The 16,623-nt window shown below is 27.3% G+C and overlaps 1 protein-coding gene across 1 annotated transcript in view; it reads right to left on the bottom strand.

The window, feature by feature from the left end:
- Cv-c (RhoGTPase activating protein) overlaps nt 1–16,623 on the bottom strand; it is a 90,443-nt gene that overhangs the window by 8,647 nt on the left and 65,173 nt on the right. The window contains exon 10 of the mRNA XM_074243123.1: nt 7,375–7,562. Within this exon, the coding sequence (XP_074099224.1) occupies nt 7,375–7,562 (188 nt within the window). The remainder of the gene's footprint in view (nt 1–7,374; nt 7,563–16,623) is intronic.

A 16,623-nucleotide genomic window follows, 5' to 3' on the forward strand; every position in this document is an offset into this window, starting at 1 on the left:
ATTAACCTGAATTTTTACCTTTTCAAGTTTTTTCATATATTTTTCATCCATAGTGAATTTAAATTTTGTACTAGATAAAATTTGTTTATTTATGTATTTTAAATGCTAATATTTAAAAATTTAGTGCCGCAAATTTTTGTAGAAGTTTTGAATAGTTTCTTGCTTCTAAATATTTGTCTCGCCACTTTTTTCTATTAAATTATTATTTTAAAACTAATTACCCAAATTATAAATATTGTAATGAAAAATATTGAAAAATTAAAAATCTAATTTTTATCCATAATTCGTAATTATCAAAATTTTTTTAATTAAAGAAAATGTTATTAATTAATTATAAATTATAAATTATAAATTATAGGATTGAGTGAAATCCTATTTTACGAAGGAGGAAGACTAATATTAATTAATAATATTAATAAATATAATGTAACTAGATAGCAAGGTATAATTAATATTGAGTTGTTCTGTTTAGTTAACTAAGCAGGAGGAGGAGGAAGAGGAGGAGGAGGAGGATGGAGGATAGGAGTTGTATTGGTATTAGCATTAATAGTAGCAGAGTTAGTGCCGGAAAGTCTAGCTAGAAGCACCGCCCTCTGAGCAATGAGTCCATGAACTGAATGCATCCGGCATACACCCGGTTTGTATTAAACCAACGACCGGTTATTGCGTGGATGATAAGAGCAAAAAAATTCACGCAATGTGCATACTATACACTGCACAAGGCCCACCGAGAAGCAAAGTGGATTTTCTCATATCGTCGGATCTACTGTCGTAAGATCGCATCCGCCTTCATATATTAATGTATAGTCACTTTGTAAGACCTCCTTCATCATACACTTCACATAGTTGTCCTCTTTTTAACGCATACATTATTTACATTTATATACTCATTCATATACACCCATTAAATGCTTAAGATGTAATAAACACTTGTTGATTAGTTTTTTCAGCTAAAATTGGTACTATATTTTATTAATTATTTTTTTTATTTCCCTTTTGAATAATAAAAAAATTATCGACTTTTTTTTTTAAATAATTTTTTTGGTTCAAGAATTTTTCTTTCCAATCAAACTAATTTTTTTTAATAGAAACTTACAATGTGAAAATTTGAAAAGTCTAAAAAATTTTAACATAATTTTCTAAATTGGATAACTTTGAAATCGGAAACTAAAACTAGGTATTAGTTATAGAACAACTTAAAGTATCGATCACTTAATGATCGATACATGTTCCTTCGTACGCGCAATAAATTTATAATTTCTTACAAAAAAATAGCTGATAACAAAATTTACATTTAAAAAAAAAAAAAAAAATTAAATTAAAAAAATTATTAAGAAAAATTTATATTATTAAAAAAATAAGCAAAATTTTGTGGCCAGTGTATTTATATGATAAAATGGGTTTTTAGAAATTACCTTGTATCTTGTGAATTATTAAAATTTTTAAAGATATAAGTTCATCCCGATGTTACATTCATCAAGACCTTTCATTTGAGTACCCACATCAATTTTTCATATATTTATATATATGATATATATGTATATATGAAAAATATATAAAAATGCATGTGGGTACTCAAATGAAAGGTCTTGATGAGTGTAACATCGGGATGAGCTTATATCTTTAAAAACGTCAATAATTAAAAAAATAACTTGAATTCAAAGAAAAAAAAATCGGTAAATAAATTTTTTAAGTCTCCGTCTGCACATAATATAACACCTCGAACCATACATACATCTAACACTTGACCAACATATATTGGAATAACCGGAATATCTCCCAAAGTGATTACAAGAACATTCAGAAATTCGAATTCTCTTTATACTAATCCAAACCGAATAGCATGGGTGGGTTGCGTGACAAGACTAATAATACCCTGAAAATCAACATTGACAGGTATTAGGTTTGATGGGTTATCATGTCGTGAGCTCTTTAGTTACGAAGCCGTATAAATATCTAACAGAGAATCGAGTAACAAATCGAACATGAATAATGATTGAAATAACCTCTGAGAATATCAAAGCGTTGACTTTTTTTTTTTATAGGACAAAATAATTTTTAGTTTTAAAAAAAGTAAAAATTTTATTAAATAAAATAAAAATACCGCGTAACTTAGTTTTTTTGCAGAGCATAATAACTATCTAAAACGCATGTGATTGCTTATGATTATTCTAGCATTATATCAACGTCCGTTAATTGGCTGAATGTACCTCCGGTTTCAATAGCCAGTTTATACTTTTATATTACTTGAATGTATTATTTTGTTATTTAACTTCGTATGAACAGTAGACTGCAATAACAGTATATATATTACCCACTACATAGATTTACTTGAAACGACATTTAGTTAGGCCACTAATAGTCCACCCATTTACTCCTCATAAATCCCAATCACTTTTATGTACCGGCAGTTAATCATTTAGTTGCTTGAAGGAAAAGTATTTTATTATTTTAAAAAACCAGATAATATATTACACTGGATGATTTAATGAAAAAATAGGGAGTTATGCAAGATTAATTATCATTTATTTCGTTGAATTAAAAAGTTGTTTATATTTAAATGATAAGCAATAAATAACTCTGTAATTGTTGGGGTTATTAAATGAAAGTAATATAATGAAAAGGGTTATTAAATATTGTGCTTATTCGCCAGTTGAGGAAAAAAATATAGACAGATGCCACGCAGTCTGGACTGGTTGGAGAAATTTTGTTTTTACTAAGTTGCTACTCCAAGATCGACGAGGAGAAATCATCGTGTGGATATATATATAATACATATGTATACTTATGTGCACGTTTTATTTAATCCACGGTAACTTTATTTCATGTGTGGTATGTATGATGCGATAGATCAACGTAGACGTGTGGAAAGCGTTTGTATGTCCATGTTTATAAACTCACCTCAATTTATATATCATATATAATTGCACGAGATTATCATTGCCATCGGGAAAACTGGTAGCAACGTACGATTAAGAGATCTCTTATTAAAGATTGTGAAATTAAATACCTATTTTTTACACTTGCTATTTTTTTATGATTATTATTATTTATTGTAATAATAATAATAATAATCGGTATTATTAATGCGTTTTGCTAATAAGAGAAAGGGGATTTAATCGAGTGTAGAAAATTTTTTACTTTAATTGTTTAAATTGTTCAGAAGAAAATTGTAGAATTTTTTTAAGTGATTAAATTTTGCTTTATTAAATAATGAATTTTGTTAAATTGCACTGTACTTTTTTAAATATTGATGTTTTTAAAGATATAAGCTCATCCTGATGTTACACTCATCAAAAGCTTTCATTTAAGTACCCACATGCATTTTGATATATTTTTCATATATACATATATATAATATATATAAATATATGAAAAATTGATGTGGGTACTTAAATGAAAGGTCTTGATGAGTGTAAAATCAGGATGAGCTTATATCTTTAAAAATGTCAATAGTTCACGAGATACAAGAGATACCCCTAATCATTTCATAAAAAAAAAAAAAAAAAAAAAATCTGTAGAAAATTATTTCGAAAAATTTTTTTTTAAATCAAGATAAAAGCCAAGTAATTTTTTACAATCATTTTCTTGGTTAAAAAAATTTTTTTTTTTCAATCAGATTAATTTTTTTAATAATGTAGTAATTATTAACAAAAAAATTACAAAAATCAGTCGGTATTTTGTGGCCGCTAAAAAAGATAAAGTGACCCAATTTGTCCCTTTAAATTCAACGATACTCTTATTATATCAGTAGGTTGATTAAATCCTTGTCCCTTCTCATTCCGTTAGACATAAAAAAAGACATGTCGACTACATATGCGTATTACAATACCGTAGGCTGTAATTACTTAGCCGTTGGCAGCAGTAATGCGTGTAAAAGTAGGAAACTGGTCTCCAGCATGTCTACCAGTAAGTCTACCCAACTCGTACACATATCACAACTCACAACCAAAGCTTTTACTTCACTTACATATACATATATAAACATTACACATAACTTAACAAGTACGACAGACTGCGCGGTACGATTTCAAGCACCTGCATTATACTTACATACTTTTATTTAATATATATCTGTATCTATATCTATATAATACCGATCACGATCATTTATTTGCCGATACAAACGATACGAGTTTAAACCCGGTATCAATGAGGACGGCCATATAAAAACTGCTAAATGTGTATCGTCAACATAATATTTCAGATCATTTAAAATCTCCCGCAAAAAAAAAATTACTAACGATTAAATATTTTTTATTATTTTATTATTTAAATATTTTTTCACGCGATAAAAACACATCAACTGTGATTATATATATTTTTAATGGGTATAATAAATATATTTGATTAATTGTAGAGGCTAAATAGCAAAAAGATGAGGTGGTAGCGAATGATTAGCCGTTACAACAAGTTTTCAACTTGCTTATTGTTTTTTTAAATTTATTTTCATTATTATTATTAATATTATTCCTTCCACGGTTTGTATGTCACACCGTTATAATGATCGTACCCTTGCCAGATTGCATCTAGTTTTCGAGGACGATTGATAGTCATGAATTCGCCTTGACGCTATATACTACATTCGTGATGTCTGATAATTTTTATTTTTATTTTTTTTTTTTTTTTTTCGCTATTTCTTCTCTTTAGTCACTGTGTTAATATTTTATACTATCATCGTCATTAAAAAAAAATTTTCACGAGATAAAATGAACCGTCTATAAATAACAAACTTACTAAATAAATTTTTATTTGCATAGACAAAAATAAATAACAAATTACTCGTAATAAATAATCATTTTTAGTCTTCAATTTCTTATTTTTAAAATTTATCAAATAAATAAAATTTCTGTTAATTAAATTTTCAAATAAAAAAATTTTTTTTCTACTTTTTCTCTTGACAATTTTTATTAATAAATTAAAAAAAAAATTTTTTTTTCAAGTCGCTTATTAAAATCTATGTTGTTAAGAGAATAAGAAATATTTTGTGTTCAGTTTATATTTTAAAAAATTATTCAATAAAAAAAAAAATAAAATCAAAAATACAAAAATTTTTTTTCCACAAGAATATTACTTATGCCTAAAAAATGTACACAAAATGAATCATTAAAAAAAATTTAATGGTGTTTTAATACTCTAGAGTCTTATTCATAATATTATGAATCATAGATCTATTGTGTAATTCTTAGACTGTCAAAAATTCGACATATAAATCTTAATCTTATTAAAATAAATAAATTATAACTTCTAATTTCAAACTTATGATTCATTTAAATTTGAATAATTTAATACTCTCGATTTCTTACTTCTGGTTTTTTCTGAAGGCTGAGAGATTTCTAAAAATAACAATCCTTAAATCTTTTCAGGCAACATAAAATATAAACTGTGTTGTAAAAATAATAATTGCCACGTCTTACATAACAAATTACGTACGATAACAAGTAGCTTTTAAGGTTGTAATTATGGCCTGTAACTGTAAAAAAAAGAATTACTTTTATAAACAGTTTTGAACCCTTGAAGAAATTTCGCCGAAAAAATATTTATATATATTTGAAGTAAAGCGTTAAAAAAAATTGAGGCGTTGTGAAATAAAAAATAACGCGATACACGCTGATAATAAAGTTTGTGAAAATCATAATAACATGAACAATAATGATGATAATAAAAAAATGGTAGGTATGTATGATTATAAGTTACTCGTACGCTGATACATTAATCTTTTTTGGGCAAATACAAGGTAATGAGGAAAGAAAGTGTTGGACAAAATTTTCCAAGAGTGAAAGGCAGATGCTCGAGGGTCATCTTATGGTCATGGTTCTGTTTAAAATCTCAAGATCGAAAGTACCTTTGATCGAATAATTTAATGCATTAAATTTTATATTTTTCGTGTCATAAAATATAATACTTTTGTGTAATAAAAGACGGCTTTAAAATTTAAACAGAAAACAATTAAATTATTTGGTTAGGAGAAAACTTGACAAAAGTAATAATAAATATTTTTTAATAAAATCGTAAAATAATCAAGGTGTGATGTGTAAAGAAAAAATATTGTCAGAGAAAAGGTTAATATGATAAAATATAAATAAAAGGTTCCGAGAGATCGGAGATGAGAACCGGAACTGTTATACGCTGAACTATATCAACAAAGTAAAACGTATTTGTTGTATTGAGTAAAAGTATTAAATCGTATGCGTCATTGAATGCGTAGTGTGTAGAGACCAGAGTTTACTAGCACTAGTATCCAGAATTACAGTAGTGATTTTAAAAGAGACACGTGTGTTTATACGGTTATATCTACATATATAGACAGCTGAATACCTTTTATAGAGATGAAAGTTTGCTATGATAGGAGACGATCTATCAAATAAAAGGATCTATCCAATGATTTATCACTTATTTTTTGTTATTCGTTATAAAAGGTGTGAAAGCGGCCAAAAGTTTGCGTTTTGTTCCTCGACGAATAAATAATTATGGCATGTCTTGAGCGCAAAGGTTATACTTATATTATAATTTACTCTCGCTTCAAAATTTATAGTTTTCATTATCGATTAATTGTAAAAAATTATTTATATGCTCATGATAAAAGAAAAAAACATAAAAATAAAAAAATTACAGATTGAAATAACTTTTTTGTCAATTTAATTTTAAATATTAGCTTTTACAGTTTCAAATGTAATTTTAAATAATCTTAAAATTTTTTTTTAGTCTGTATTTGTATCAATCAATATTTCAATATATTTCGATAACTTTTATCCTGTCTAGATGTGACCAAAAAAAAAATATCTGGTTGATGCAAAACAATAAATTTTAGTTCATGCGTTCATCAGAAGACAGAACTCGTGGAAGTGAATGTAAATTATAAATATATATACTACTCCGCACGTGCATAAACTGACGACATCCTCTCACTTGCATTAAAATAAGCGAAAAAAAATAATTCACCGCACGTTAAATGCTAAATTGCATTATTTATTATTTATTATTTATTTTTGTTTTCTGTCACTAAAATATTTTCACAATTTTAACGTAAATTTATTATTTTTCTATCTAATTGCGTGACACGTTTTTGAGCAACCACACGCACGCTGTTGAGTAATTGGACCAAGCTTGATGTTTTAAATTTCGTAAAAATTATTTTGATAAAAAGAAAACAAAAAGTAGCTGAGTATAAATAAAAATATTGGGTTAGCCGGTTTTATTTTTATTCAAAAGCACTAATGTTCGGTAAAGAAGCTGGCCAGTGCTTATTCCATCTCTTCTGGATGTATGATATAGGTATATATTATTTATATATTTATATATTTATATATATAAAGTGAAGCGCCATTGAGATAATATATATTTTGATTTTTATTAATGCATGTGGATACTTACGGTTTTGCTGTGGCTTGTATTATGATGATGATTACTATGATGGTGATGGTGGGTGTGATGGGTATCAAGCTTCATGTTTGCACATCGGTTGAGTGCGTCAAGCCTCCGATACAAACTCTGAAGTGAGTCTGCTTCAAGAAACGGATGATCCTTAGCCACACCAGACACGTCAATTGGAAATTGGTAATCTGTAATGCAAATAAATACATAAACACATGTAATTTACATTTTTTACTTTGTAACATCAACAATATATCATAAATCATAAACAATAATAATAGCAATACGAAACATCCTTTTAAATAAATTATTTTAAACTTTCTTTATTTCTTTTCTGTGCTGAGATACATTTTTGACATTAAATGTCATTTTTGAATGTTTAAAAAATTCTTGAGTCTAAATATTTCGCTTACAATATTAAAATTGGTAATTTAGTAGATTTACGATCAACAAATCCATTAATTTTTTAATTAATTTTATTCAAGAGCAAAAATTATAAACCAAGAAAATTATTTTTGTAAATCTGATCATTTGAGTTACAAAAAATTCATGGATCAAGTAAAATTTAATTAAGCAATGAGAAATTTTTTAGTTTAAGAACTCTTGATAAAAAAATTAAAACAATTCAAATGTAATTAAAAGAGATTGAATTTATTGAAAAATTAACTTGATAAAAAAGAAAAATTTTAGAATTAAAAAAAATAATGTTGAAAAGCTTCATCATTTTGATTTAAGTGAAAAAAAAAAATTGAACTTATAAATTTTTCATGGTGTGATTTAATTTTACTTTGTTTAAGAATTTTTCTTCTTAATTTAAAAAGATCCAATTTTTAAAAATAATTTTCTTAGTTTAAAAATTTTTCTCTTGAATTATTATTTTTTAATTTTTTTTTCAGTGAATCTGTGAAAAAATAAGTGTTTTAGGTTGAAGTATTTTTAATTTAAAAAAAAAAAAATATTGACCAAAATTAATTGAGATAAAAAAACCTAGCTGTAAGTGTTCCAAGAGTTCTTAGAATTTAATTAAAAAAAAAAAAATTTTTTTTTTAACAGAAGTTTAGTTTTAAAAGTTAATAATAACTACAATTGACGTCAGAACATATGTGATTTTAAAAACTAGTTTCTAATGGAATATAGTGTTGTTAAAATTACTTAATGTCTAAAAACTTTTCCCACTTTATATAATTATACACATAAAAAAAAAATTAACGCTCAATAATATTGTTAGCGTTTATAATAAATGATAATAATAGTAGATCTGAACAATAGAGATCTAAAATAGGTCTGTGTATCTCAAAAGCCGATGATAATCAGGTCTGTGACCTCTTCGGGGTGTTATCTCTTATTGTTAGCTAACACTATCCGGTGCTTCAAGACCCTCTGACGTCACGGGTCCCAGTACGCTTCGTGAAAGGAATTTTATGACACGACCCAAGAGAGTTCCTTTGAAAAATTTGAAAAGAAAGGAAAATATCTTATACAAATATTGAATTTGAACTTCGGAAATATAATATTTTAGTTTTCTCAAGACAAATACAAAAAAATACTTTTTAAGTTAAAAAAATTTCTACTTTTAAATAACAAAAATTAATTAAAACCCATTAAATTAAGATTTCTAAATAGTAAGATCACGAAATCGTGGTTTGCGCTATCTTCTCTCGATCGGTGAGATAAAATCATAAGTTAATAATATTTGTCAGAGAGTATTGAAATTTTTTATACTTTTTATCCATAATTTATTAATTCTATTTATGTATTATGTAAAAAAAATTATTTTCATAATAAAAAAAGTCTTTTAAAATTCTAATACCGGAAAAAATTAAGTATTGCTTAATCCTACGCGTTCTACGTCATAAAAATTATCTAATTTTAAAATAACAAAGCCATATTAGTATCCGGTAATTTTTAAACAAAAACATAATTTAAATTTCATTGTTAAAAATTTGTTTGTTTTTTTATTTCAAACAAAAACAGAGAGTTAGTTTATAGATCGAGATAAGTTAAACAAAGATAATAAAAAATAATGAATAATAATGACAATGAGTGTATCAGAATTAGAATTAGAATAACAGTGAATATTGAATTATTATCAATAAAGCGATATCTAAACAATGATAACTATGACTAATCAATTAACATTATGCAGTGGACTACTGGGAATAAAATTTCTACTCAGTTGATGTTTTCGAAAGATAAACTATCCGAATTGAATACAAGTCCTCTGCTTATGTCTATACTCCATTTACAGTGACCCCGACTTGGGACAAATCTGAAGGCCACATCAGCTGGTCATTTTTAACTTTATTTTTAACGCTGTCGTATAAATTTTTTGATAGATCGCTGGATAAATCGTCGTCAGTACTGTACGGCTGAATGGTAATGCTCAATGCAAGTTGGTGTGGCCAATGGCTTTTTGTTTATTTATTTATATTTATTTATATACTATACACATTATCGTTATATGTACACTGTACACTGCTCAGGTAATGTATATATGAGAAGGATTTGGATCAATAACGGTCCGTACTCGGCAGTAGCCACTAATCCATAAATCCTGACTCAGAGTGAGAAAGAAGCCAAGCTGTCTCGATTAATCAGATCCAACTCTAGCTCCATAGAAATACTCTCAGCTGTTATCACTATTGTCTTTCATAGGTGATACCGATCCGCACCGCGTCAAGTTCAACTGGGTCAATTAGTAGCTATTCATATTATAACGTTTGTAATTTTTCATAGGTGTGCATTCAATCAGGAATTATTTATTGGTAGCGTGAAATAATTTACATATCTCCATGAGAAAAATCACTGTTGAATTATTTCAATCTGTTGTGTGAATTTTTATAGTTAAGATGTTTGAGCAAAAAACTGAAAAATTACTATTTTAAAATAAAGATTTTCAAAAACTTTGAAAAACATTTTATTTTAAAATTCATACACAAAAAAATTTAATTTTACTCAAAATAATATTATTATTATTTTTTTTTTTGTAAATATTTATTTTAATCAAGAAATTTTTTTTCTACCCAATAACTTTTTTTTTTTTTTATCCCGTAATAAAATTGCATTTTAGAAAAATATTATTTAAAACTGGAATTTTTTACTTTTAAAATAAATTTCTTACAATTTTAAGAAAATTGATTTTTTTTCCGTTAAAAAAAAAAAAAAAATTTTAGCAAGGAATTATTTTATCAACATAAATAAATTTTTTAGTATCAATTAAATCCGAGAGACTGTGAGATATTTACTTTATTTAAATAATTCAGCAACCAAAAAAATGATGACATAACTAACGCGTAACGACGTTGTTACGCGCAGCCATCATCACTGAAACAAACACAAATACAAATACAAATTTACTGTCCAACAGTTTTAAATATATACACAAACATCTCAAATGTCTCACGTATGTATGAACCGCAAAGTGGACAAATTGGTCACGCACACAAAATATGTAGTCGTGACTTTCTTCGAGTGTAATTACACCTACGTCGATCGTATAAGGTATGCATTGGTATCGTTTGACAACCGGATGACTTCATTTCAGATATTACTGAGTTGACTCGTTATACCGTTCAATCTAATTGCTTGATTTGTTTTTCTTTATTTTTATTAAATATTTGTATGAGTACGTGTGTGGCCGAAATGTACCCAGCTGAGGGCGAGTTATAAATTCATGCGTTTAGTATAATACTATAATAATCTGTTGCATGGACAAATATACACGCATTAATGTATTCAACTCATAGTTCAGCCGTTTCTTTATACATTACTCATATAATAATAATACACACGTACATAGCACATGTATGCATATGTCAAGTCTACATCTACAAGCTCACCGATTTAACGAGTTTTCTCGATCCAGGATGTGATCGGTGGACTAAAATGGCAAGCTGTTGTGTTGTGATCGGTATAAAACTACGCGAGTTATGATTGTCAGGTTAAATTAGTGCCCTCTTACTCAAAATCATCCTCATCTAACTCTTTTACAAGTCTATTTTACATTATTTACATCTTACATCTTTCATTTTTTATCCATCAAATAAATTACTGCTATTAAATAATAATAATACGATTATTAAAAAATAACTAAACTGAAATTATTAGAAATTTAATAATTTTTCAGGATTTTTCCAAAAAAATAAATTAAAAAATTATTAAAAAAAATTCAATTTTTCAAAATTGAAAAATTCAAAAATATATTTTTACAGTAAAAATGTATGCATTAAAAAAACTCAATAATAATCAGATTTTAAATAATAAAATTCTAATCTTAAAGTTTAATTAAAAATATTTATTTTTCAAACACTAAAATTTTGTATAAACTCAAAATTATTGTTTAAAATATTAAAAAAAAAAATTTGAAAATAATTTTACTCTTTTTAAAAATCCTACCGCGTAATTTTCAATTAAAAACTAGCGTAAATAAAAAATTATTGAAATACTAGCCTTTCATTTTGAATAAATTTATAACAATGTCGTATTAATATTGCACATTTCGTAGCTTCTGTTCCAGGTGTAACACATGTCCGTTGGCCGTATGTGCGAACAGATTGTTGGACTGATGGCTGGATACAATATTATATTATATTTATTATTATTATAATTATTATTATTATTATTATTATGATAGGTTATGCACCGGCGAGCCCGGAAGTTTATCAGCGGAAATGCTCTCTCAATTATCTTCGAAGCATCCAGCATAAATATGAGCATGTAAATGTAAATGTGTGAGTACGTAATATGTAATACATATAGATGTCTACTTTCCGTTGGACGAGATGTGATGCGAAGATGGTATGTTGACTTGTCACACCTATGTACGGTAACGCGAGGTCCTTGACACAGCAATTTATATTTATATTTTTTATTTTTTAAATTATCACTCACAAATTACTCGGCTTGTACTGACACATTTGTTTGCTTGCACTGTGACACATTGTTGAGTTTATTCAAATAGTCTAAGCAATTTGGTTGTTTGTAAATAAATTACCAAGAAAGTTTTTAGTCCGATCAATGTTCGAGTTAAAAAACGCAGCCGCGTTGATCGCGCGTTTTTCAAACGAAAGCTTGTTTAATAAACCGCTGGTGTTACTCAAAAATGAGTTAATTATCGAGTGTTTTAAAGATTGTAAGTAGTAACAAGTAGTGGTCGGCGTGGGTCGACGTTAAACTAGCGGTCTTGAAGCGTGAGCAAGCATATACAAGAGAACGAGGTTTTTAAGTGGGGATTTGTTGAGTAAGTGGGGAAGTTGTCGCGGTTAAAGCCTCGTGGAGGGGGGCAATACCCGCGATGTAGTTGTGAGTAAGAGATAACACGTGTGTACTTATGTTAAGTCCATTTGGGAGCAAGAGAGACAGCTAATGGGTGCATGCCCTGCGTTTTTTCTGCATTACCTCTTTCTTCTTCTTCTTCTTCTTCAGTGTTTACTCTTTATTCTTCGTCTACACTTCTTAGCTTGTATTAGTCTTTACTTAACTTGCATCGCGAGATGCCCCGAGGACCCAGAAAACGCAACCAGAAACAATGATTTTTTTTTTTTTTTTTTTTTTCATTATTATATATGTTTGCATATAAAAAGTATATATATACAGCTAAATTTTACAACATTTTGAATTTAAAAAAACTCGATGAGGTAATTTCGTCCATATTTTAAAATTTATTATGATTACCAAGTCACGTAAGCACTTATATTTTTAAAATCAATTTATTTCACGGTACGGAATCTATTTGCTTTTTTACATCATCAATTTAATAAAACTCCCTCTTGCGATCATTTTTATTTCTTTTTTTTATTCACCGATTTAAAACTTTTCCCCGGAATTTTAATGTCACGGTCTTAAATTTTTCGCGGAATAAAGCTTTCAGGTTGTGTAATAATATAAAGAGAGTACTTTTTAAAAAGTTGTAAAAAAGGAGTACAATCAAATTGAGTTCAACTATAGGTGTGTTTTGTATTACGACATGATGATGATGCTGATTGTTCTCTCTCTTTCTCTCTTTTTATCTTTCTCTCTGTCTTTCTTTTGGCTCATCGTCAACAGCACATCCACTAAACAATATCTTTTTTTGGGTTCTTTTATAAATAATCATACGCGAAAAACATTCGTGTGCTACTTTGTTACTCTATATTTAAAGCTTTGGATTAATATTTAAATTACGCTTTGATTTTTAGGACAAGTTTCACTTTTTTTCCTTCATCATCATCATCATCCCAATTGTCATCATTATTCTATCATCACGCCTACAATTTCTAACAATAGAGAAAATCGGGAGAAAAAGTTCTCATGTATTTATTCACGTCCTCTCAAAATTAAAAAAAAAAAATTCCCAATTTATTTTTTTAATAAAAAAGAAAAAATTTGTGTAGAAAGTGTCCAAAATAAAGTGAAGCACAAAAAAATGATTAATGACAGAAAAATAATAATTAATTTTTTTAAATTGAAATAAATAACGCTCTGATGTACTGCGTGCTCCCTTATATGTAATTTTGCGTGATTAGAAAGTGATGGTCATTGACAATTTGGTAAGTTGCCCAGTTGTAATAATTTACTAGTGTTATTTGAAGAAACCGCAGCTATTATTAAAGTGTATTAGATAAGAATAGCCTGCCAGTTATTATTACTTCGTTTTCGTTTTATCGTAAGATGTTCTCGTAAGCTAAAAGGCCAACGCGTAGTTTCTGAAATCCATATACTACACTTTTCTCTGCCGAAATGGTCCGATATACATAAAACAACTACTTACATCTCAAATTTAACATATTAATATTTTTAAAGTTAAAATATTATTTTAGTCAAAAAAAAAAAAAATAAACCGAGTTTTTTATAACCATTAATATCGCTTCCGTGAGTGTTATTATGTCATAAATTTTTTATAAATTTTACCTATGCGAATACGAGTATGAAAAGAATGTTCTCTCTTTAGAAATAAGCTATGAATACTGAAAACTACTTTCCAGAATAATATTAACCTTATTCGCTTATTTTCATACGTATAAAGACTCTATATTCGCAGAGGTTGACATTTCTAGTTTTAGTTTTAGCGCATGATATTCTCCTTTTACTAAAGTTCTCCTCTGTTATTTTTTTTTTTTTATTTTTCAGTTAATTTTATTTCAACTATAATTCAAAACCAAAGGCTAAGAAGTATAGTATAAATTTGTTGACATTTAACCAAGATCTTGTTTGTTTGACTTTTATTTCTAAGTCAAAAATTATAAAACATTTTCATCTGCTTTAGGTGACACTCTACTTTTCTTTTTAAGTATTTGGAGGCCAGCGGAAAATCTCGAGACATTTAACTTACGTCTAAGCGTGAGTTACTTATATATAGAAAAGTATCTTTGGTCAGTACAGAAAATGAAAAAAAAAAAAAAAATTTCAGTACTTATTGGCAAGTGTGTCTTTAAGTTATTAATAAATGTAAAAGTTAAAAAATTGTTTGACGTGATTGGAAGTAATACGCGTTGTTAAAATTATAACAAGGTAAGTGAGCTTAGAATAAAAATAGCGACAATAAGAGAACGAGAATCGGATCGTCATTGACCTGATTACCTATGTCAGTGGCTTTTTAAGCCCGTTATCGCAACTTTTTCAATGCCGTTTGGATGTTCCTACTCACGAACCACAAAATAGTTGGTGGTTAAACGGGAGCTTTTACGTCAGACACAACTTAATAATTTAAGTGGTTTGCACGCAAAACTTGGTGCCGAGGTCGTGCCGAGTATTACAAAAAAATTTATTTACTAAAATGAAAATGAGCTAATTCAAAATTTTGGCGAGATATTAATATTAATACACAGCGCCAACTATCTTATTTAAACTCTACTTTATGCTGATCTACTTGGGAGCTCAATAGATGTATAAATGCGTGGATAAAACGTATATACGAGAATAGAAACAAAAACTGTAGACAGTTGGTCTCCACTCAAAGAGCAAGATTTATTGTCGGACGAACGTCTGCTGCTGCTGCTGCTACTCCTTCTTCTTTTTTCTTCTTCTTCGTTTTGTTTCTGGTCTTCTTGTTCTGCATCTGATCTTTTGCTTTATCTCTTCCTACATATATACTCGGTTCGACGAATCGCCTAATCTCTTTTCGCGTCCCCGATTTTTCTAGTTTATTTGGCAACTTTCGGGGGAAATTTTACTACCGGAAAATTTCAGTTTAATGCTCTGGATATTGTTTTGTTTGTTATTTTAAATGTTTTAGTATTTAGTATGCTGGAATTAATCGCATTTTTTTATGATACAATACGATGTGATTTGTTGATTTGAAAAATGAAGGGCAAACAAAAACTAGTTAGATTGAAAGAATATTAAATAAGTTAACGGAAATAGAGTAGAGTGGAGATGAGAAAATAAAATAACGTGTATATAATTATGTTTTGTAGAATATCACAGATCTAGAAACCTTCACCTAGTTTGATTGTATATGTTTCTTGGACAAAACACAGTCCGATATATTGCGGTGGTAAAAACAACATTAATCAATTTTAAACGGAAATGTTTGTTATTCAGCGTTGAGCTTTTTTATAATTGAATCTATTAATTAGAACATTGGAATATCTTGAAAAGTATTTGATAAAATTAAATTATATTTGAATTTTGAAATTTTTGATAAGAATTTTTTTTTTTTGGAAAATTTTATTTGATCTTCAAGTTTATCAATGGTATAAATTAAAAAAAAATTTTTCAAAATAATTTGACGTGAAAAATCAATAAAAAATTAAATTTCACATTTTTATAAAATTAAAAAAAAATTTTTATGCAATAAAATGATTAAAAAATTGCATAAATAACTTTTAAAAAACATAAATTTATTTATTTTTTTTTTTTTTTAAATAAAATTGTAATTTTTTTAAAATAAAATAAAATTGTAAATTAATTTAAAATCATCTTTCATTAATTATTACGTGTACATTGAACAAAAAAAAATTAACTTGATTCGAAAGAAAAATTCTTTAACCAAGAAAATAATTTTAAAGAGGGTAAATTGTCTTAAATCAAAGCGAAAAATTCTTGAATCAAGAAAAATTTATTAGTTTCAGAATTTTTCGGCTCAAATAAATAAGATTAAGTTCTTTAAAATTATATACTTGATTCAAGAAAATTTTTTTTTCTGTGTACTTTAACGTAATTAAAATGTATACTTTTGCCATTCGGCTATCGCCTTGGCATTAAACTCGATAAATAAAATAAATAAAGTAAAAATAAATATTTATAGCAGTAAAAAATTGAATTGAATAC

This window comes from Cotesia typhae, unplaced genomic scaffold (genome assembly GCF_013202065.1).
Source record: "Cotesia typhae breed Kobodo isofemale line unplaced genomic scaffold, CoteBio_Ctyphae contig_4, whole genome shotgun sequence".
Classification (NCBI taxonomy): Eukaryota; Metazoa; Arthropoda; class Insecta; order Hymenoptera; family Braconidae; genus Cotesia; species Cotesia typhae.